This window comes from Zootoca vivipara, chromosome 2 (assembly GCF_965207765.1).
Source record: "Zootoca vivipara chromosome 2, rZooViv2.hap1.1, whole genome shotgun sequence".
In the NCBI taxonomy this organism is placed as follows: Eukaryota; Metazoa; Chordata; class Lepidosauria; order Squamata; family Lacertidae; genus Zootoca; species Zootoca vivipara.
This window is the reverse complement of record NC_142584.1, coordinates 112,973,005-112,992,058: the sequence shown is the minus strand read 5'-3', so window position 1 is coordinate 112,992,058 and position 19,054 is coordinate 112,973,005. Positions and strand designations below refer to the sequence as shown.

The 19,054-nt window shown below is 48.1% G+C and overlaps 2 protein-coding genes across 3 annotated transcripts; both read right to left on the bottom strand.

Annotated features, from left to right (window-relative positions):
* Nucleotides 1-1,385: 1,385 nt before the first annotated feature.
* Nucleotides 1,386-6,539, bottom strand: LOC118081248 (zinc finger protein with KRAB and SCAN domains 5-like). 2 transcript variants are annotated; one of them, XM_088663981.1, is made up of 5 exons: nucleotides 6,327-6,482; nucleotides 5,764-5,819; nucleotides 4,509-5,376; nucleotides 3,354-3,486; nucleotides 1,386-2,767 (listed from the first exon to the last, which is right to left on the bottom strand). In XM_088663981.1, exons 3-5 carry the CDS (start codon nucleotides 5,217-5,219, stop codon nucleotides 1,941-1,943), a joined length of 1,671 nt encoding a protein of 556 aa, XP_088520107.1. In that variant the 5' UTR covers nucleotides 5,220-5,376; nucleotides 5,764-5,819; nucleotides 6,327-6,482; the 3' UTR covers nucleotides 1,386-1,940. The 2 variants fall into 2 exon arrangements, with proteins under 2 accessions (XP_088520107.1, XP_034963525.1); XM_035107634.3 differs by lacking the exon at nucleotides 5,764-5,819 and having other exon boundaries at nucleotides 6,327-6,539.
* Nucleotides 6,540-10,191: 3,652 nt separating this feature from the next.
* Nucleotides 10,192-19,015, bottom strand: LOC118081240 (uncharacterized). Its single transcript, XM_035107616.3, has 4 exons — nucleotides 16,753-19,015; nucleotides 14,705-15,607; nucleotides 13,437-13,566; nucleotides 10,192-11,836 (listed from the first exon to the last, which is right to left on the bottom strand). Exons 2-4 carry the CDS (start codon nucleotides 15,428-15,430, stop codon nucleotides 10,980-10,982), a joined length of 1,713 nt encoding a protein of 570 aa, XP_034963507.2. The 5' UTR covers nucleotides 15,431-15,607; nucleotides 16,753-19,015; the 3' UTR covers nucleotides 10,192-10,979.
* Nucleotides 19,016-19,054: the final 39 nt, after the last annotated feature.

Here is a 19,054-nt window from a genome sequence, read left to right as displayed (position 1 = left end):
TGCAGCCATTGGCTGAGCCCCTGTGAGGTCACAGAGGGGGACTGATCAGCTACAGAACTTTGGCAAAAATCAAACTTCTGCTGAGATGTTGAACAGGATGCCAGTTGGGCTGTAAGAAAATTCTAACTCGGGGCCAAGGGAACAGGAATGGTATGAAGCTTTGTGGGGAAAGTGAGTTTTGGAGGCTGGGAAGGCAGAGCACAGAGGCCAGTCTAATCTGTTCAGTGTGTCAGTCTTCTCCAGGCACCCCCAAACTTCGGCCCTCCAGATGTTTTTGACTACAATTCCCATCTTCCCCAACCACTGGTCCTGTTAGCTAGGGATCATGGGAGTTGTAGGCCAAAACATCTGGAGGGCCGCAGTTTGGGGATGCCTGGTCTTCTCCAACCAGGCACCTTCAAGATGTTTTGGACTACAGCTGGGGCTGATGAGAGATGGACAGCATCAAGCTGGTGACTGTTGTGGCGCATTAATCGCATGGAACCCTCTCATGGTCTGCATAGATTGTTTTTGTAATTATTTGGTATATATAACTACAATCCGAAAACACTGGATTCTAGGAGGTGGTTCTTAAAATAATAAAAAAACACACCACAATTTCCCACTAACCTTTTGAAGCAGTGCTCTGGCTTTTTATTTTTATTTTATCAAAAATTAAAATCATTTCGAATGCAGCACAAACAAATGGTCTGCGCCGGTTGCACTATGAAGGCAACCTAGAGAATTGTGTGGGGTGCCTAAAGATTCCAAGCGTGCCCTCGACTTCGTTAAGGCCTTGCAGAAAACATAGCAGCTGGCTTGCAGAGTGATACGGTGGTAACTTGGTTGCTGAACGGCTTTGCTCCTGAACAAATCAGCTCCCAAACGCCGCAAACCCGGAGGTAAGTGTTCCGGTTTGCAAAAGTTTTTCGGAAGCCAAACATCCGATATGGCTACTGCTTGAAGCTCCTGCAGCCAATTGGAAACCATGCCTTGGTTTTTGAACGGTTTCAGTAGTTGAACAGACTCCCAGAATGGATTAAGTTCAAGAACCAAGGTACCACTGTATCCCCTACGCAGAGCCTTCTGATACTGAATCAAGACCCTCAAGGCCATTGACTAGGACTGTCAACTTTTGAAGCAGCCTGTTGGTGTACCTTTAAGACATGCTCTTCTGCAGCAAAGTCCACAGGACCACCAAGTTTAACTGCAGGGCATCTGCCCATCTCCACCCACGTAAACCCTGGTCAGACCTGGGCTCCTCCAGGCAACCTGTTTCTTCAGCATTCATTCCAATTTTCTTACAGAACGGTTACACGGAGGTCAAACTATGTCTGGCCTTTACCGAGCATTGGTTCTGCAGATGAATGCCCTACCTGAAGATGCTGAGAATCGAAGCTGAGACCTTTTGCATGTAAAAGCAGATGCTCTACACCTCTTGAGTTTTGGTCTATTTTCTTAAAGACTAAGTGAGATCCCAGTCCTTCTGAATGAGAGCTGCTTAAACAGAGGACGCTGCCTCATTCTGTGGCAGACGACTGGTCCATCGAGCTTAGCATCATTGACACTAATTGGAGATGTCAGAAATGGAACCCACACGCTCTACCACTGAGATGCAGCCCTTCAGAACACTTCTCAGAGAATTGTAGAGTCGGAAGGGACCACATGGGTCATCTAGTCCAACCCCCAGCAATGCAGGAACCCTTTGCCCAACATGGAGCTCGAACCTACGACCTTGAGATGAAGAGTCTTGTGCCACACAGCCTGCCGTTTGATGAGTTGCGAGTGATAGTTCTGTCCCAGTGTCATTCAGTCGCAGCATTTACAGGATTTCTTCTCAATCCTACGCGTCCGCAGCCTGTTTCTAGCACAGTTGGGAGTTCTAAGGGTTTCCTTCTTCCGTTCCTTTTCCCCAGACAAAGAATGTTTTCAAGCTCTGCACGGAGCGTCCCAACCAATTCCTAAGCTTCTACGGGGCTCCCCTCTTGCCCAGATTCGCTGAGGTTTAGGAAAATCAGATACCCCAATGCGGCTTTCCCTACGCTGTTGATTTTTATGTGGCTCTTCCTGTGTGAGGTGAGGCCCGCCCTCTGGCTGAAGCGCTTCCCACACTCGGCGCACTTGTAGGGCTTCTCCCCCGTGTGGATCCTCACGTGGGTCATAAGGTTACCCTTCTGGCTGAATGTTTTCCCACAGTCCGAGCACTTGTACGGGTTCTCCCCCGAGTGGATCCTCTTGTGAGCAATGAGGTTCCACTTCCGGTTGAAGCTCCTCCCGCAGTCTGAGCATTTGTACGGCGTCTCCCCTCGATGGATCCTCCGGTGCCCCGCCAGGTACCGCTTCTGGTTGAAACTCTTCCCGCACTCGGAGCATTTATATCGCCTGTCCCCCACGTGGCTCCTCTCATGCGGGACAAGGAGGCCTGGGCTCAGAGGAAAGGCCTCCCTGCAGTCCGAGGACTTGAACGGTTTCTCGTCCCCGGCGACCGCTTCCCGCTTAAGGATGCCTTGGCTCGGCCAGAAGCTTCCGCTGGTGTCGCTGTGTGGTTTCGCCTCCACACAATCTTGGGCTTTGGGTTCCTTCCTGCGGAAGCCGCCTTCCCAACAGGCTACCGCTCCACCCGTTCTATTTTCGGGGTCCTGCTGGCCTGCCAGCGCCTTCTGACCCAACAACACCGTTCCCTCCTCGTAATTCTGGAAGACCAAGCCGATTCTCATGGACGCATCGTGCGGCTCCACCTGGTCGGAGCCTTCCTGGTGATGAAGGTCATCTCCCACCTGCTCGTCGGCTGCAGAGATAAGAAGAGCTTATTATACAGAGGCAAAATGCTCAGGACTGCAATACCTCAAGGACCACCTCTTCCCATATGAACCGTCCCGGAGCCTGTGACCATCAATTGAGGCCCTCCACGAGAGGTCCGGAGAAGGGACCTCTTGTGAGAAGGGGCCTTTTCTGCGGTGGCTCCGTTTGTGGTGTGCTCTCCCTAGGGAGGTTCACCTGGTGCCTTCACTGTGCATATTTAGGCACCAGGTAAAAACGTTCCTCTTCAGCCAGGCCTTTAGCTGATTGACATCTGGTGCCCTTTTAAATGTGTCGTGGGAGCGGGGATTATTGGTTTGTTTTCGTTGTTCTTTTTATTATGTATTTTGTTTTTATATATATATCGTAATTTTATGTTGTGAACCGCCCTGAGATCTACAGATGAAGGGATGTCTAATAATAATAATAATAATAATCACAATAATACACCTCTTTTGCCGCTGACATCACCCACCCCTGGCATGCGGGTCTCAGGAGGTTGCTCAGGAGAGAGTTCAGACCCCCAGGCTGAAAAGGGTCCCCAACCCCTGATCAAACAGACTCTCTGTGTTCACCATTACTGAGTTGGTTTTCCTCCTTGCTCTGATCCTGCTTGGCTATTCTGCAGAGCTGCTTGTTCCAAGTGTCAGACAGGATCTGGTCCACTTTGGAGGAATTCACAGCCACCTCCGCAAAAGGCACTGGCAGCTGAAAGAGAATGGGGAGGCAGATGGACCGACATTGAGAACATGCATGAAAACCTAAGGAGCAGGCAGCTAGAAAACAGGTCAATAGCCCATCTAAGCCCAGCATCCTGTTCTCACAGTGGCTAACCAGATGCCTGTGGGAAACCAGCAAGCAGGATCTGAGCACAAGAGCCTTCTGCCTCCCCTCCTTACAACCGGCGGTATGTGAATAATAATAAAGTGATATTTAGAATTGTTACACCATTGCTCCTTAGGCTGCACTGGTAGGCATCTCCAAGGGGGGTGTTTGCGGACACTGTGGAGGCCCCATTTGGGAAAGCAACCATTTTACGTGTGGCACCTTCACCACAGCCATTATTTGCCTGCCTGCCCCCCACTCCCTGGTGGCCATCAGGCTGTTAATAAATGAGATGGGGAACCAGATGATGATGCTAACCTACATTTTGCCTGTTATATATGTTACTATAATAGTAATAAATGGCAACACTAGAACAGGGCCTTTTCTGTGGTGGCTCCCCGCTTGTGGAATGCTCTCCCCAGGGAGGTTTGCCTGGTGCCTTCCTTACACATCTTTAGGTGGCAGCAGGGGTGCCAACTTGGAATAAAATATTGGTGGGGAGGTGCCAGGTAAGCCCTGTTCCGCATAATCGATCACAAGACACGGCACACACACACAAACACCATTTGAATAGCAATGCCTATCAACTGGGGGGGGGGGAAGACCCCTCAAATATTTTATGGGGGGGGGCGAAAGGACCTTGGACCCTAGAAGCTGGCTCATATGGATGCCAGACAAAAACATTTCTCTCTCACCAGGATTTTAAACTATCTATGGCCTTTATGCATGGGAGGGATGTTTCATTGTATTGCTTAAAATGCTGTAAGCTGTTTTGAGTTTCTCTGGCAAAAAAGCAACCGGTAAATTTAATAAAAAGAACAAAATAAAGCAACACACAAAGTGGATCGCCTCCAAGCCCAACCCACACTCCTTCTTTCGATTTGACCGCCATTGAGGCCTCTCACCTGCTGCCCGCATCTCTTGCCGTTTTGCCGCCCCAACAGGAAGCCTTCTGCCAGGGCCACCGCCTGGGCACAGCTCTCTGGCTTGCTCTCGCGTACCCAGCTCTGCATCTCCAGGGGCAGGATAATCAGGAACTGCTCCAGGATCACCAGCTCCAGGATCTGCTCCTTGGTGTTCCTCTCCGGCTTCAGCCACTGGCGGCACAGCTCCCGGAGCCTTTGGCAAACATCGCGGGGCCCTTTGGCCTCCTGGTAGCAGAAGTGGCGGAAGCGCTGGCGCTGTGTCTCTGGCCGCAGGGCCCCCTCACTCGTGGCCTCCTCCTTCATCTTCATGAAGGAGTCCAGGCTTCGGTAGACCTTCTGGGCTTCCCCGCCGAGGCCCGGCACAGCCTGGGTCACCCAGCCACCCCTCGGCCACTGCCCGGCATTGGCGACACCTTGGAAGGAGGCCTGGATCTCCTTGGCCTCCTCTCCGGAGACGGGATGAGGCTGCGATCTGGAGTCTGGGGCCTGCACGCTCTGCAAGAACTGCTGCCACTGTGTCTCCCAGTGCTGCTGCTGCAACCCCTCCTCTGGCTCCCGCTTAATCTGTGGTGGGAGATCCTTGCTCAGGAACGTCCCGGTGCTCCCCACATGGACCACTTGCGGGGCTCTCTTTCCTTCCCCCTGCATCCCCTGCCACAATTTGGAGCCGGCCATGTCCTGCGCCTCCATTTTCAGAGGTTCTGGGGTGCCTGCAACCAGCTGCGTCCCCCTGCTTCTCTTTCAGACTATTCCAGTCTCCCACTTCCAATGGGGGACAGCCTCCAGTGTCTTAACCATCTAGAGTTAAGGGGCTTCTCTTGGAGTCACAATCAAGGGGCAGTGATAGCTGCAGAGCAAAAGAACATAAGGAGTGGATTTGTAAAGACTTTCTTTTTCTGGCTAAAGTGTTTGTAAAAGCTGAAAATCAAAAATTAAAATTAAAAAAGGAAGAAGAGTCCTGCTCTGGTTTACAGCACATTGAAACATCAAATAAAACAATCCAGGGCAGGCATAGGCAAACTCCAGCCCTCCAGATGTTTGGGACTACAGTTCCCATCATCCCTGACCACTGGTCTTGCCAGCTGGGGATGATGGGAATTGTAGCCCAAAAACAGCTGGAGACCAAAATTTGGGAGACACTGGGTTACAGTGTCGGAAAAGGACCTGAGAGAATCCCCACCCAGTCATGAAGCTCACTTGGTGACCTTGGGCCAATCACAACCTCTGTACCTACCTCACAGGGTCGTTGTGGGGATCAACTGAGAGGGGGAGGTGAACCATGATGTACTCCTTGGATAAAAAGGCGGGATATAAATGCAACAAACAAGCTCTTCTGCTTAAGAAAGCTGGTGGGGGGAGCCAGATGGAGATGTCAGTCGCATCCAGAGATCTCCACATGGTCATGACTCCTCCATGAATTTATCTAATCCTCTGTTGAAGCCATCCGAGTGTCACTGCCTGCCAGACTACAGCTCCCTACCCCACTGGTTTTCGGAGGAGGTGGGCAAAATCTTGCCTTTGCAGGTTTCCACCCTTACTAACAAGAAGCCACAGATTTGGAGGTCAGACCCAAGCGAAATTGAAGTGTGCCCCCCCTCTCTCTCCACCCCCCCCGCGTATTTTTGCATCTCTCAGCAGGCTGTTCTCCTCTTCCCCTCCCCTCTCGCCTTGCAAAAGCGGTTTCGCCCTTTTGCAGCCCGGGGTTCCCTTTGCAGCAGCTGCTGCTGTTCCTTTGTGCTGTGAAATTATTTCTAACCTTTCAATGCCCACCCCTCCACCCCCACTTTTTGCACTCACCTCTCCTTGGCTGGTTTAGCAATCCTGTCTGCACTGTGCATGGCCCAGGAATAAGGGCACTTCTGATCCAGACTCACTCATAGCAGCCTGAGAAATATATATTTATATTTCATTTCATTATTATTATTATTATTATTATTATTATTATTATTATTATTATTATTATTATTATTTTAAAAAGCCAGTTTCCCACCAGGGCTCTCTTAGAAAGTGGGGGGGGGGTGTTTGGGGGGGGAGGAAGTGGCTTCACAATTCCTGATACTTCCCTTCTGACATTGCCAGGCGTTGCTAGGAATCGCGGTTGCACTCGGTAGATTTAACCTTTTCCAAACAGGCCTGGGCTGGTTTTCTTTGAGTTTTCTCGTGCAAGAACAGAACAGGGCTGGGGAATCCTGCGGCCCGCGGGTCGTCAGATGTTGCTTGGACTACAGCTCCCAGAATTCCTGGCCATTGGGCCATGCCTGCTGGGAGCTGATGGGAGTCGTAGTTCATTAACATCTGGAGGGCCACTGGAAAGAGCTGCTCTTAGGCAGGCATCCCCAAACTTCGTCCCTCCAGGTGTTTTGGACTACAATTCCCATCATCCCTGACCACTGGTCCTGTTAGCTAGGGATCATGGGAGTTGTAGGCAAAAACATATGGAGGGCCGCAGTTTGGGGGTGCCTGCTCTTAGGCATCTATCCCTCCCTGCATCAGTATTGGATTCGAAATTGTTTTTGGAGATGAAAGCGGTTTTTACATATATATTTTTAATCATTGTAATGGTTTCAATATACAGTACAGTAAAATTGTGTCATTGCTTTTATTGCTGATGCATATTATGGGACCCAGGTGGCGCTGTGGTTAAACCACTGAGCCTAGGGCTTGCTGATCAGAAGGTCGGCGGTTTGAATCCCTGTGACGGGGTGAGCTCCTGTTGCTTGGTCCCAGCTCCTGCCAACCTAGCAGTTCGAAAGCACGTCAAAATGCAAGTAGATAAATAGGAACCACTACAGCGGGAAGGTAAACGGCGTTTCCATGTGCTGCTCTGGTTTGCCAGAAGCGGCTTTGTCATGCTGGCCACATGACCTGGAAGCTATACGCCGGCTCCCTTGGCCAATAATGCGAGATGAGCGCGCAACCCCAGAGTCGGTCACGACTGGACCTAATGGTCAGGGGTCCCTTTACCTTTTTTTTTATTATTATTACAGTATTTAGATTTCATTTGGATGAATTTAAACCTGCTGCCACCCTGCAAAAGGAGTATGTCCTAACTCCTGAGGATACTATTTTGACAGAGCTACAATTCTCAAGGTTTCCTGTGAAGAGATATTGACTGTTACACCACTCTGGGGTTGTAGCTCTGTGATGGGACTAGAACATCTCCTGGCAATTCCCAGCACCCTTAACTACAGCTCCCAGGATTATTTGGAGGAAGACATGGCTGTTCCAAGTGATATCACAGTGCTTTAAACCAGGCATAGGCAAACTCCGGCCCTCCAGATGTTTTGGGACTACACCTCCCATCATCCCTAGCTCACAGGACCAGTGGTCAGGGATGATGGGAGTTGTAGTCCCAAAACATCTGGAGGGCTGTGTTTGACTATGCCAGGCATCCCCAAACTTCAGCCCGCCAGCTGTTTTGGACTACAATTCCCATCTTCCCCGACCACTGGTCCTGTTAGCTAGGGATCATGGGAGTTGTAGGCCAAAACATCTGGAGGGCCACAGTTTGGGGGTGCCTGGCCCTATGCCTGCTTTAAACGTATGGTGTGAATGTGGCCTGTATCTTCTCTCTGCTACTCAGAATCTTAAATCATGACTTAAGTCATCAACTTTGCCTTCCCACAATGACAGCACTTACACACCACATTTCCTTCTGTGTGGGATCATTCTTGTGGGGTGAGGCTCTGGCTTTCCTGGATTCATTGCCTTCTTCCTATCCCCCCTTGCTGCCTGAGTTTGGGTGGGTGGTTGGGAAAGACGGGGTCTTTTTGAGCGTGGCACCATTCGCTGTGGAATGCCCTCCCAAGAGAAACAGATGTAGCTATGCCACTGCTCACTGTCCATCACACAGGCTTTTTCAGAACATTTTGGGGATGGGCAATAGCATTCACAGCTTTTGCTCACCAATGTGGAGTGGTTCACTGCTGCATAGTAATTCTGTAAGACTAGTTTTATTTTAAAGCTTTAATTGTTGAAAATTACTTTAGTTGCCTTGATTTCCACACTCCCCATCCCCAAGGAAAGGCATTTTTAATATAGCCTAAATATATAAAATAAAACTTACTGACACTTTCAAGGCACAAGCTATGCAACCAGTGTTATAACCTTTTTTCAGTACTGTGAGGATTTTTATTTTTAGGGAAATAATTTTTATTTGATTTTACAATTTCATTCACATTAAAAATCACAGATAATTTAAAAAATACACAAGATTCTTCTTAATCTCAAGACCTCCCCCCCCCGTGGGTTCTTTAGTTAACTTTTTCAGCTGCATACTATAAGTCAGGCATCCCCAAACTGCGGCCCTCCAGATGTTTTGGCCTACAACTCCCATGATCCCTAGCTAACAGGACCAATGGTCAGGGATGATGGGAATTGTAGTCCAAAACACCTGGAGGGCCGAAGTTTGGGGATGCCTGCTATGTCCTCCTAATTTTCAGCCCTCCATTGTACCCAGAGTCTATGTACTGTAACATTACAAGAGTTATTTAAGACCTGCCAAAGTGTTCAAGTGTTTACAGTGGTCTGTCAAGTATAGTATAGTTTTCTCCCATTCTTTGCTTGTTTGTTTTGTTTTTTCTCCCATTCTTTGTTGAAGTTTCAATCCTTCTGGTTTCTGATTTTCCCCGTCATTTTTGCCATCTCTACATAAGCCAATAGTTTGCTCTCCCAGTCCATTCTGATAAGGACCTTGCTTTCTTTACAACCATGGGCGAGCAGCATTCTTGCAGCTGTCGTAGCATACATAGACAATGTTTTCGGTATCTCTGCACCTACAATTCCTAGCAAAAAGGCTTCTGGTTTTTTTTAACAAACATGATTTTAAACATTTTTTTCAGTTCATTGTATATCATTTCCCAGAATTCCTTTATTACTTTACAATTCCACCACATATGGTAAAAGGTGCTTTCCTTTTCTTTACATTTCTAGCAAATATTTGAGCTTGTCCTATACATTTTTGCTAATTTACTCAGCGTTAAATACCAGCGGTACATCATTTTCATATAGTTTTCTTTTAATGTATAAAAAGGTAAAGGACCCCTGACAGTTAAGTCCAGTCATGGACGACTCTGGGGTTGGGGCGCCCATCTCGCTTTACCGACTGAGGGAGCTGGTGTTTGTCCACAGACAGTTTTTCCGGGTCATGTGGCCAGCATAACTAAGCTGCTTTTGGCGAAACCAGAGCAGTGCACGGAAACGCCATTTACCTTCCCGCCGGAGTGGTACCTATTTATCTACTTGCACTTTGATGTGCTTTCAAACTGCTAGGTGGGCAGAAGCAGGGACCGAGCAATGGGAGCTCACCCCATCGCAGGGATTCAAACCACCGACCTTCTGATCAGCAAGCCCAAGGCTCAGTGGTTTAGACCACAGCGAATTTCAAATCCTCTCTACATATTTTTTCCCCATGCTGAAAGCTGTATGTTATATCAAAAATCCCTTGCCGATTGTATCATATCCAGTTTAACTTCTTCATCTTTAGTAAACCATTCCAATAACAATTTATACATTTCAGAGTAATTTCACATTATTCTCCAACAATTATCTCTCAAACCTCGGTATTTCATTAAAAAATCCCTTTGTGTTTTAAAAACATCTCTTTAACTGGTGATACTGTAACCAATCCGTTAAAAGATCTCTTATATCCTCATTTTTTCCCCAATTTCAACTGGTGCTATTCTTCTACTAATAATTCCTTATATGTTGCCCAACCCTTTCTCATATTCAATTTTTTCACATAAATCGCTTCTAGTGGGGAGAGCCACCATGGGATTTTCTGCTCCAAGAGATTTTTGTATTTCTCCCATACGACATATAGTGACTTTCTTACTAAATGGTTCAGGAAATCTCTCTGTACTTTGACTTTTTCATACCATAAATATGAATGCAACCAAATCTATTATTGTTACCCTCCAAATCTAAAATATCTGTATTTTGTAATGTTATCCATTCTCGGGGCCAGCAGGACACCTCATAATATAACCTTAAATCTGGCAGGGAAAATAAAATTATTATTATTCTTTATTTATTTATTTATTTATTCTCCACCCTCCCCAGTCAAAACCGGGCTCAGGGTGGCTAACACCAATAAAATTACAATAAAACATAAAAAGCAATTAATTAAAATACAGATTAAAATACAATATTAAAATTTAAAATGCAGCCTCATTTTAAGTAGTCCATAAATCCAAACCATGAGGGAGGAAAAACACAGGGGTCAGACTAAGGCCAGCCCAAAGGCCAGGCGGAACAGCTCTGTCTTGCAGGCCCTGCGGAAAGATGACAAATCCCGCAGGGCCCTGATCTCCTGTGAAAGAGCGTTCCACCAAGTTGGGGCCAATACTGAAAAGGCCCTGGCCCTAGTAGAGCCGCCTCTATCCTTAGAATCTATTAATAATTTTTGTTTTATGCTTGGCTTCTTCTCCTGCCAGATAAATTTTGAAATATCTACTGTGCTGTGTGGATTTTCTCATGTGCACAAAGGTCTGACTTCCGAACGAATGTTTTCCCACAAAGGGCGCACTTGTATGGCATCTCCCTCATGTGTATTATCTCGTGTTTTACAAGTTTGGACTTTATAGGGAAGCTTTTCCCACATTGCAGGCACTCATACGGCTTCTCCCCTCTGTGCTTCCTCACGTGGTTGTTCAGGTAACGCTTTTTGTCAAAGCTCTTCCCGCAGTCTGAGCACTTGTACGGTGTCTCCAGTGTGTGCAGCCTGACGTGTTCCTGTAAGACTGAACAATCAACAAAGTTTTTGCCGCAGTGAGAGCACGTGTACAGAGACTCTCCTGTGTGGATTCTCATGTGCTGCATAGAGCCTGAACCGCAACTGAAGTTTTTCCCACTGTTAGAGTAATTATACGTGTTCCACAATCCTGTGTGGGTTCTCTCATGTGCAAGAAGGCCCTGCGTCTGAATGACACTGTTTCCACAATAGAATGACAGGTATGGCTTCTCTCTGATGTGAATGCTCTGCTGTACCATAAGGTCTGAACTACGTTCAAAGTTTCTTCGACAGTCAGACGATGCTTTTTGTACCTCACTACACTCTATTCTTTGTGATTCAGCGGATTCTCTCTCCTCTCTGCTAACTTCTGCATTGAAAGTGGATTTTTCCACCAGACTACTCTCATAGCTTCTCTCTTGATCATTCAACAGCCCTGGCTGATTCTCAAACATCATTCGCTTTTGATGGTCATGGAAATCCTCATCTCTTCCCAAGCAGGTATTGCTTGCTTCTCCTTGCACAGAATCTTCCTGGTGGAGGGTATTTGTCTCATTCTCCAATACCCGCTCATTACCTGTGGGAATAAAAAAATCCCAGAGAATCTTATCTGTTCTGGAGTGATTGTTCCAAACAGAAAATCAACAGAGTTTAGTATCAGAGCTGTTGCAGGCAGAATATCTGAGAATATTCTCTTTCCCCCCTCATAATATGAGAATTAAAGTATTCCACTGAAATTGTGTAGTCGTAGCTTCAGCGCAGACAATAAAAAGCACTTCTAATTAAAATTTAAAACTTAAGGCAAGGCAAGCTGGACCATAAAGAAGGCTGATCGCCGAAGAATTGATGCTTTTGAATTATGGTGCTGGAGGAGACTCTTGAGAGTCCCATGGACTCCAAGAAGATCAAACCTATCCATTCTGAAGGAAATCAGCCCTGAGTGCTCACTGGAAGGACAGATCCTGAAGCTGAGGCTCCAATACTTTGGCCACCTCATGAGAAGACTCCCTGGAAAAGACCCTGATGTTGGGAAAGATGGAGGGCACAAGGAGAAGGGGACAACAGGGGACGAGATGGTTGGACAGTGTTCTCGAAGCTATGAACATGAGTTTGACCAAACTGCGGGAGGCAGTGGAAGACAGGAGTGCCTGGCGTGCTATGGTCCATGGGGTCACGAAGAGTTGGACACGACTAAACGACTAAACAACAACAACAACAAGACAAGGCAATGGCTGCTGGCTTAGTTTATGAGAGTCTTTTTTTATTTTAAAGGATTAGAGAAATTCATGGAAAACAGGTTGGTCATGTTGTACTGGATCTCTCTAGGCAAATATTGTCCAGCTCTGAATATCAGATGCTAGAGTAAAAAAATAAATACATGAACCCCCAGAAAATAGAGGGCTGAGGCCTATAAGCCCAGTTTAAGGAAAGGTTACAGCTTTTAGGACTTTTAGTTTACAAGAAAGAGTAGTAAGGGAAGGAATGTGACTGTGATATGGAGAAAGTGAAGAGAGACATTTTCCACCTTATCTCATAATACTAGAACCTGGAGAAATCCAATGAAATTGAACAAGGGCTTGTGGCTATGAGGGGGTTGAGTGACAGGGGAAGTGCCGTGGTGAGGGAGAACTGTGGACAGGGGTGCCAACTTTAATAAAATATTGGGGGTTCAGGTAAGCCCCACATAATACACATAATAGATCACATGATGCAGTGCACTACTCCATTTGAATGGCAACGCCCATCAACTTGGGGGGACACACCCCTAAAATATTTTATTGGGGGACCAGAGGGAGCTCATCCCCTAGGAGTTGGCTCCTATGTGGAGGTTTGGTGAGGAGGAGCTTAGGGGTGGGAGACTTTGGCATGGAATGAGCTAAAGTGGAGGGTAGGGGGGTGAGCAGAGCTTAGCATGAGTGTCACCCCCTAGAAGTAGCAGCAGCAACAATGATGGGATTGTTGGCACCCGTCTGTCTTGGGAGGCAATGGAGGAGTCCGCCTTGAGGGGTGAAGTCAACTTGTCGGAAGTTGCAGCGCCTGATGTGGCTGTAGAGACCGATGTGGGATAATGATAATAATAATAATGATGACAGACAAGTGCATATTTGCCAGAGAGGTGAAAAGAGGAGTGAGAGGAGAAACAGCCTCATGAAAATCTGAGCATGGTGAATCCTTACTCGGCAATCTCGTCGCATCACTCTGCTCGTCCGCAGCTTCTCTGAAGACCTGCCCAGCCCAGGTGTCCTGTGGCAGAAGCTGGCCTGCCTCAGAAGGACCGGCAGACATCACCGCAAAAGGCACAGGTACCTGAAACAGCAGTGAGGAAGATCATGAACGGAAGAGGCCATATGGCTTCCGCCAGCGTGAAGTTGGATAACAAGTAATGGTCCGAAGGAACCCGACATGACATACACTTTCTGGCCACCAGGATCTGGGCTAGAGCCAATCCCTCCAAATACATTGATTTCTATGGGTTACTTAACACCCAGACACTTGAAATAGCAAATTACCGTATTGTTGTGAATATAAGCCGCACCTGCAAATAAGCCACACCTTTAAAATTCAGTGGCTTGGAGGAGGCTTGGGAGCTGCAGACGGGATGTGCCCAGGCTGCTCTTTGGGGAGGGGGGGGCACGTCTCTTCCCTCCATTCCGACGGCTCGGGGGGGAGACGCTTGGGAGTGGCGGGCTAGCTGGGCGCCGTTGTCCTGCACTCCTGGGCTGCTTCCTGGAGGGCGGGGGGACTGCGGTGTAAAGTTGTGAATATAAGCCACACTTGACTTTTCACCATTGGAATTTGGGGGGAAAGTGCGGCTTATTTTCGGGTCAATACAGTAACTGATAGAAATCCATTTCGGCACTATATCACAGACCAGGCTTCCTCAACCTCGGCCCTCCAGATGTTTTGAGACTACAATTCCCACCACCCCTGGTCCTGCTAGGTAGGGATCATGGGAGTTGTAGGCCAAAAACATCTGGAGGGCCGAGGTTGAGGCAGCCTGTCATAGACACCATATGCCAGCAGGTGAAGAACTGGATGTGTCCAGCAGTCTGGATACTTATCTCCCCCTCCCACCCTGCAGGCCAAATCTGACAGGTAGGCGGGGCTGCCCACCTGTCAATCCCTCAACATCACAGTGACATGATGAGGTGCACACACATGCAGCCGTGTGCAAGCTCTAACAACCAGGTGATCGTCATTTGCAAACGCTCACCATTAGCTGACCACAAGCCCAATGGAGAGTCCTGGAAGGTCTAAATCAGTCATCCCCAAACTCAGCCCTCCAGATGTTTTGGGACTACAATTCCCATCATCCCTGACCACTGGTCCTGTTAGCTAGAGATGATGGGAGTTGTAGTCCCAAAACATCTGGAGGGCTGAGTTTGGGGGTGCCTGGTCTAAATGAACCAGCCAGAGAGAGCTTCCCCACTGCAGAATTTCTCACCTTCTGTTCTGGACCCTCCATCTCGTCCCGGCCCAAGAGGAATTCCTCCGCCAGGGCCACCGCATGGGCACAGCTCTCCGGCTTTTGCTCCCTGACCCAGCTCTGCATGTCTCCCGGCAGGATGCTCAGGAGCTGCTCCAAGATCAGCAGCTCCAGGATCTCATCCTTTGTGTGCCTCTCAATTTTCAGCCACTGGCCACAAAGCTCTCGGAGCCGGCCATAAACGCCTCTCGGACCCTCCGCCTCCCGATAGCGGAGTTGCCTGAAGTGCTGCCGCTGCTTCTCCCTCGCAATGGCCTCCCCTTGCAAGATGGCCGCCTTCACCTTCCTGTAGTCTCCCTTGTCCTGGGCACTGAGGCCGCTGAAGGCCTGCTCAAGGTCTCCGCTGAGAGCCGGCAGGAGGAGGGTCACCCACTTGTCCTGAGGCCACCGGCAGGCTGAGGCTACTTGCTCAAAGGAGGCCAGGAAGGCCTTAGCATCCTCCCATGCTGAGGGCTCCTCAGATATCTGTAGGTTCCTGCATCCTGAGTTGGGGGCCTGCAGCATCCTCAGAAACTCCTGCAACTGGGCTTCCCAGCGTTCCAGCGCCCCTTCTTCCGGCTCACGTTTTATATAATGGGAAGGTGTCCCAATAAGGAACTGCCCTCTGCCCCTGTGATGTGGGGCTTTTGCTACACCTTCCATTTCTTCCCATGCTCTGGAGCCTGTCACATTTCGCATGTCCATTTTGAGAACCGGACTGCCCCTTCCTCCGCCTCCTCCTCTCGTTTTCTCTCCCGTCTCTTGTCAAAAATGGAGGTGGTCCAAGACCCTCAAGGGGGTCTGCAAAATCAGTAGAAGTGGTTTATTTCTAAGTGACGACCAGAAATTCTCAAGCCAAGCCAGCGAGGGAGGCTCTTCCTCCTAACAGCAAGAAACAAAAAATAAGTGAGAGGAAAGAGTGCTCATTTTATTTTTTTGCTTGTTATTTTGTTAATGTTGTCAATATTGTTTTATAGATTATGACTGCTGTAGTACTTTGTGAATCCTATAAGACTTTTGCTGTAATTGTGCTGTTTTCTTCAGGTGGTGGTGGTGTTAATAGTGTTTTATATATTATAATTGTTTTACTGATTATTTTTAATTCTTTTGCTGGTGATTTGTTATTCATTCTATATGGCACGTATTTGTGATATTGTTGTGTTATTGTTATTTATCTATCCATGGGATAGCTCAGCATGAGACTCTTAATCTCAGGGTTGTGGGTTCGAGCTCCACATTAGGCAAAAAGATTCCTGCATTGCAAGGGGTTGGGCTAGACAACCCTCGTGGTGCCTTCCAACTCTGTGATTCCATTGTTCGTCAGCTGCTTTGTGATTCATTTGAATGAAAAGTGGCATAAAAGGGCCCCTGACTATCAGGTCCAGTCGTGTCCGACTCTGGGGTTGCGGCGCTCATCTCGCTCTATAGGCCGAGGGAGCCGGCGTTTGTCCGCAGACAGCTTCCGGGTCATGTGGCCAGCATGACAGAGCTGCTTCTGGCGAACCAGAGCAGCACACAGAAACGCCGTTTACCTTCCCGCCGGAGCGGTCCAATTATAACAAATCAATTGAAGAGGACGAGGAACTGGCTATGGCACTGAGACTGACCTGAAAGTGGCCCAGGATTGGACAAATTCATGGAGGTAAAGGCTACCGGTGGCTACAAGCTATGATGACCATTGTCTGCAAGAATGCTGGGGAGAGTGGCTCATGAGGGCTTTCCAAGAGGCATCTGGTTGGCCACAGGGTGCTGGACTGGATGGGCCACTGCCCTGATCGAGAAGGGCTACTCTTATGTTCCATAGAACCTCCAAGGCCAGAAGCAGGCTACCTTTAAGTTCCTGATGAGGAACCGCTTTTAAAGGTGAACTGGCTTTTAGCTTACTCTGCCCACCTTCAGCTCAGCATCCACGTTCCCTTTTTTTTGGGGGGGGGAGCAGGATTTCTCCTACTTTACCTGCAATTTCTTTTTTCTCTCTGCAGCACTCTGGAACTAATAATAATAATTATTATAATAATACAACTCACCTCTCCCTATAAGCACCACCAATTTGCCTGGGCAGCGCCTGCTGCAGTTCCACAATGCTTTGACAAAGAAGGAAGGAGGAAATTTCAAAAGTCAGATTCCCACCAGGAAGAGGAGGGAAGAAAGGGCACCGGAAATGACTTCACCGAGCACGTTTCTTCCATAACAAAGAAAAAGGATTCCTTCTTCCCTTCCTCGCCTCCCCCCTCAATTTCCTTTCTAGGGATCAGAGCAGAGCTCGATAGGTTTAACCCTTTGGGTGAATTTCTCAACTTAAAAAAAATGCCCCTCTGTGATTTGCTACAGAACTGGATTACATAGTACATACTATGCATTTAAGACCCATTTAAAGCACATTCAACACCCACCCCCCAAATTCTGGGAACTGTAGTTTACCCCTTCAGGGAGCTACAATTCCCAGCACCCTTAGCAAACTACAGTTCCCATGATTCTTTGGGGGGTTGACCTAGGAAGCTGGGGCAGGAGATGGGTGAAAGAGGAGCTTTCAAGCAGAGGGAACCAAATTATCCTCCAGCTCAGGCATAAGCAACCTTGGCCCTCCAGATGTTTTGGGACTACAACTCCCATGATCCCTAGCTAACAGGACCAGTGGTCAGGGATGTTGGGAATTGTAGTCCCAAAACATCTGGAGGGCCAAAGTTGCCTATGCCTGCTCCAGATCCTCTGCACTAGAGCCCTCTGCTGGTCCAGCTCAGGGAAAGGCCCTCTCATCACTGCACGATGGCCTCTTGTTTATTTATTTCCTAGATCCATAAATGGGACCCAGGTGGCGCTGTGGTTAAACCACTGAGCCTAGGGCTTGCTGATCAGAAGGTCGGCGGTTCGAATCCCTGTGACGGGGTGAGCTCCCGTTGCTTGGTCCCAGCTCCTGCCAACCTAGCAGTTCTGTAAGAGAGAGGGCTTGCAGAGAGCAGCCCACTCTGCTTACTTCCATCAGATGGGAGAGCAGCAGCAAGTCTGGGAGTTCAAATCAGGAACAGGAAGGGTTAAGACGGGTCCAGGGCTCTGCAGAGTCCTGGTGGCTCAGCTCCAGGTTGGTAGCAGGGAAGCAGGGGAGGAGCTAGCTTCAGCAGGGGCTGGAAAGGAGGGAGGAGAGAGAACGGCACCTCAGGAGCCTGGTTTGGGACCACGGAGGACCCATAGAGCAAGGAGGAGGGGCGTTTGGAGTCTTAAAAGGGGGGTCAGAGCCCACGAGACGCCATTGTGGGCTTCTGCCCCATGCAGAGCAGACATGATTTGAGACATCTCACCACTGTATATAGCATGCACAATAAAACTATGAAAATCCAGAGGATGTGTGGAGTGCTTACTCGGGAGTAGCCAACACCCCATCTGTGACAAGTTCGAAAGCACGTCAAAGTGCAAGTAGATAAATAGGAACCGCTACAGCGGGAAGGTAAATGGCGTTTCCATGTGCTGCTCTGGTTTGCCAGAAGCAGCTTTGTCATGCTGGCCACATGACCTGGAAGCTATACGCCGGCTCCCTCGGCCAATAATGCGAGATGAGCGCGCAACCCCAGAGTCGGTCACGACTGGACCTAATGGTCAGGGGTCCCTTTACCTTTACCTAGAACTATAAATATGGATCCGACTCCAACCCTCTGCAATGGAGGAATATTTAACTTAACATGGGGCTCGAACCCATGGCCCAGAGATAAAGTCTTATGCTCTACCGACTGATCTATCCCTGTTTGTTCTCCCACATCTTAAGGGCCGCATTCAAAACCATACATTTAAAGCATGATTACCCCACTTTAAATAGCCAAGTCTTCGACCCACAAAGAATTCCGGGAACTGTAGTTTTCTTCAGGGTTCTGAGAGTCTCCAGGCAAGACCCCTATTCACCTCAGAGAATTATAATTCCCAGAGCTGTTTAATAACCAAACTGTCTTCCAGGGAACTCTGGAAATTGTAGCTCTGTGAGGGGAATAGGGGGTCTCCTAACAAACTCTCATTGTCTTTAGCAAACTACAGTTCCCAGTATTTTTTTTTACTCTTTAAAGTGGCAACATAGCGCTTTAAATGTGTAGTGTGGAGCCAGACATCACCTAAAGGGTCTCTCATCCTTCAGGATAACTTCAGAAAGGGGACTTGCCATCAAAGTGGCATGATTGCGAATTAAAACTATACTGACAAGCCCTAAGAAAAAATGCTGGAATTATCCATTTTCCCCAACCTATTATTTATTATGGATTTATTCATCACCTTACATATGCATAAGGCAACTTCCATTAAAAAAACCACGATTCAAACATATTGCATTTAAAAAAAACCAAAAAACAG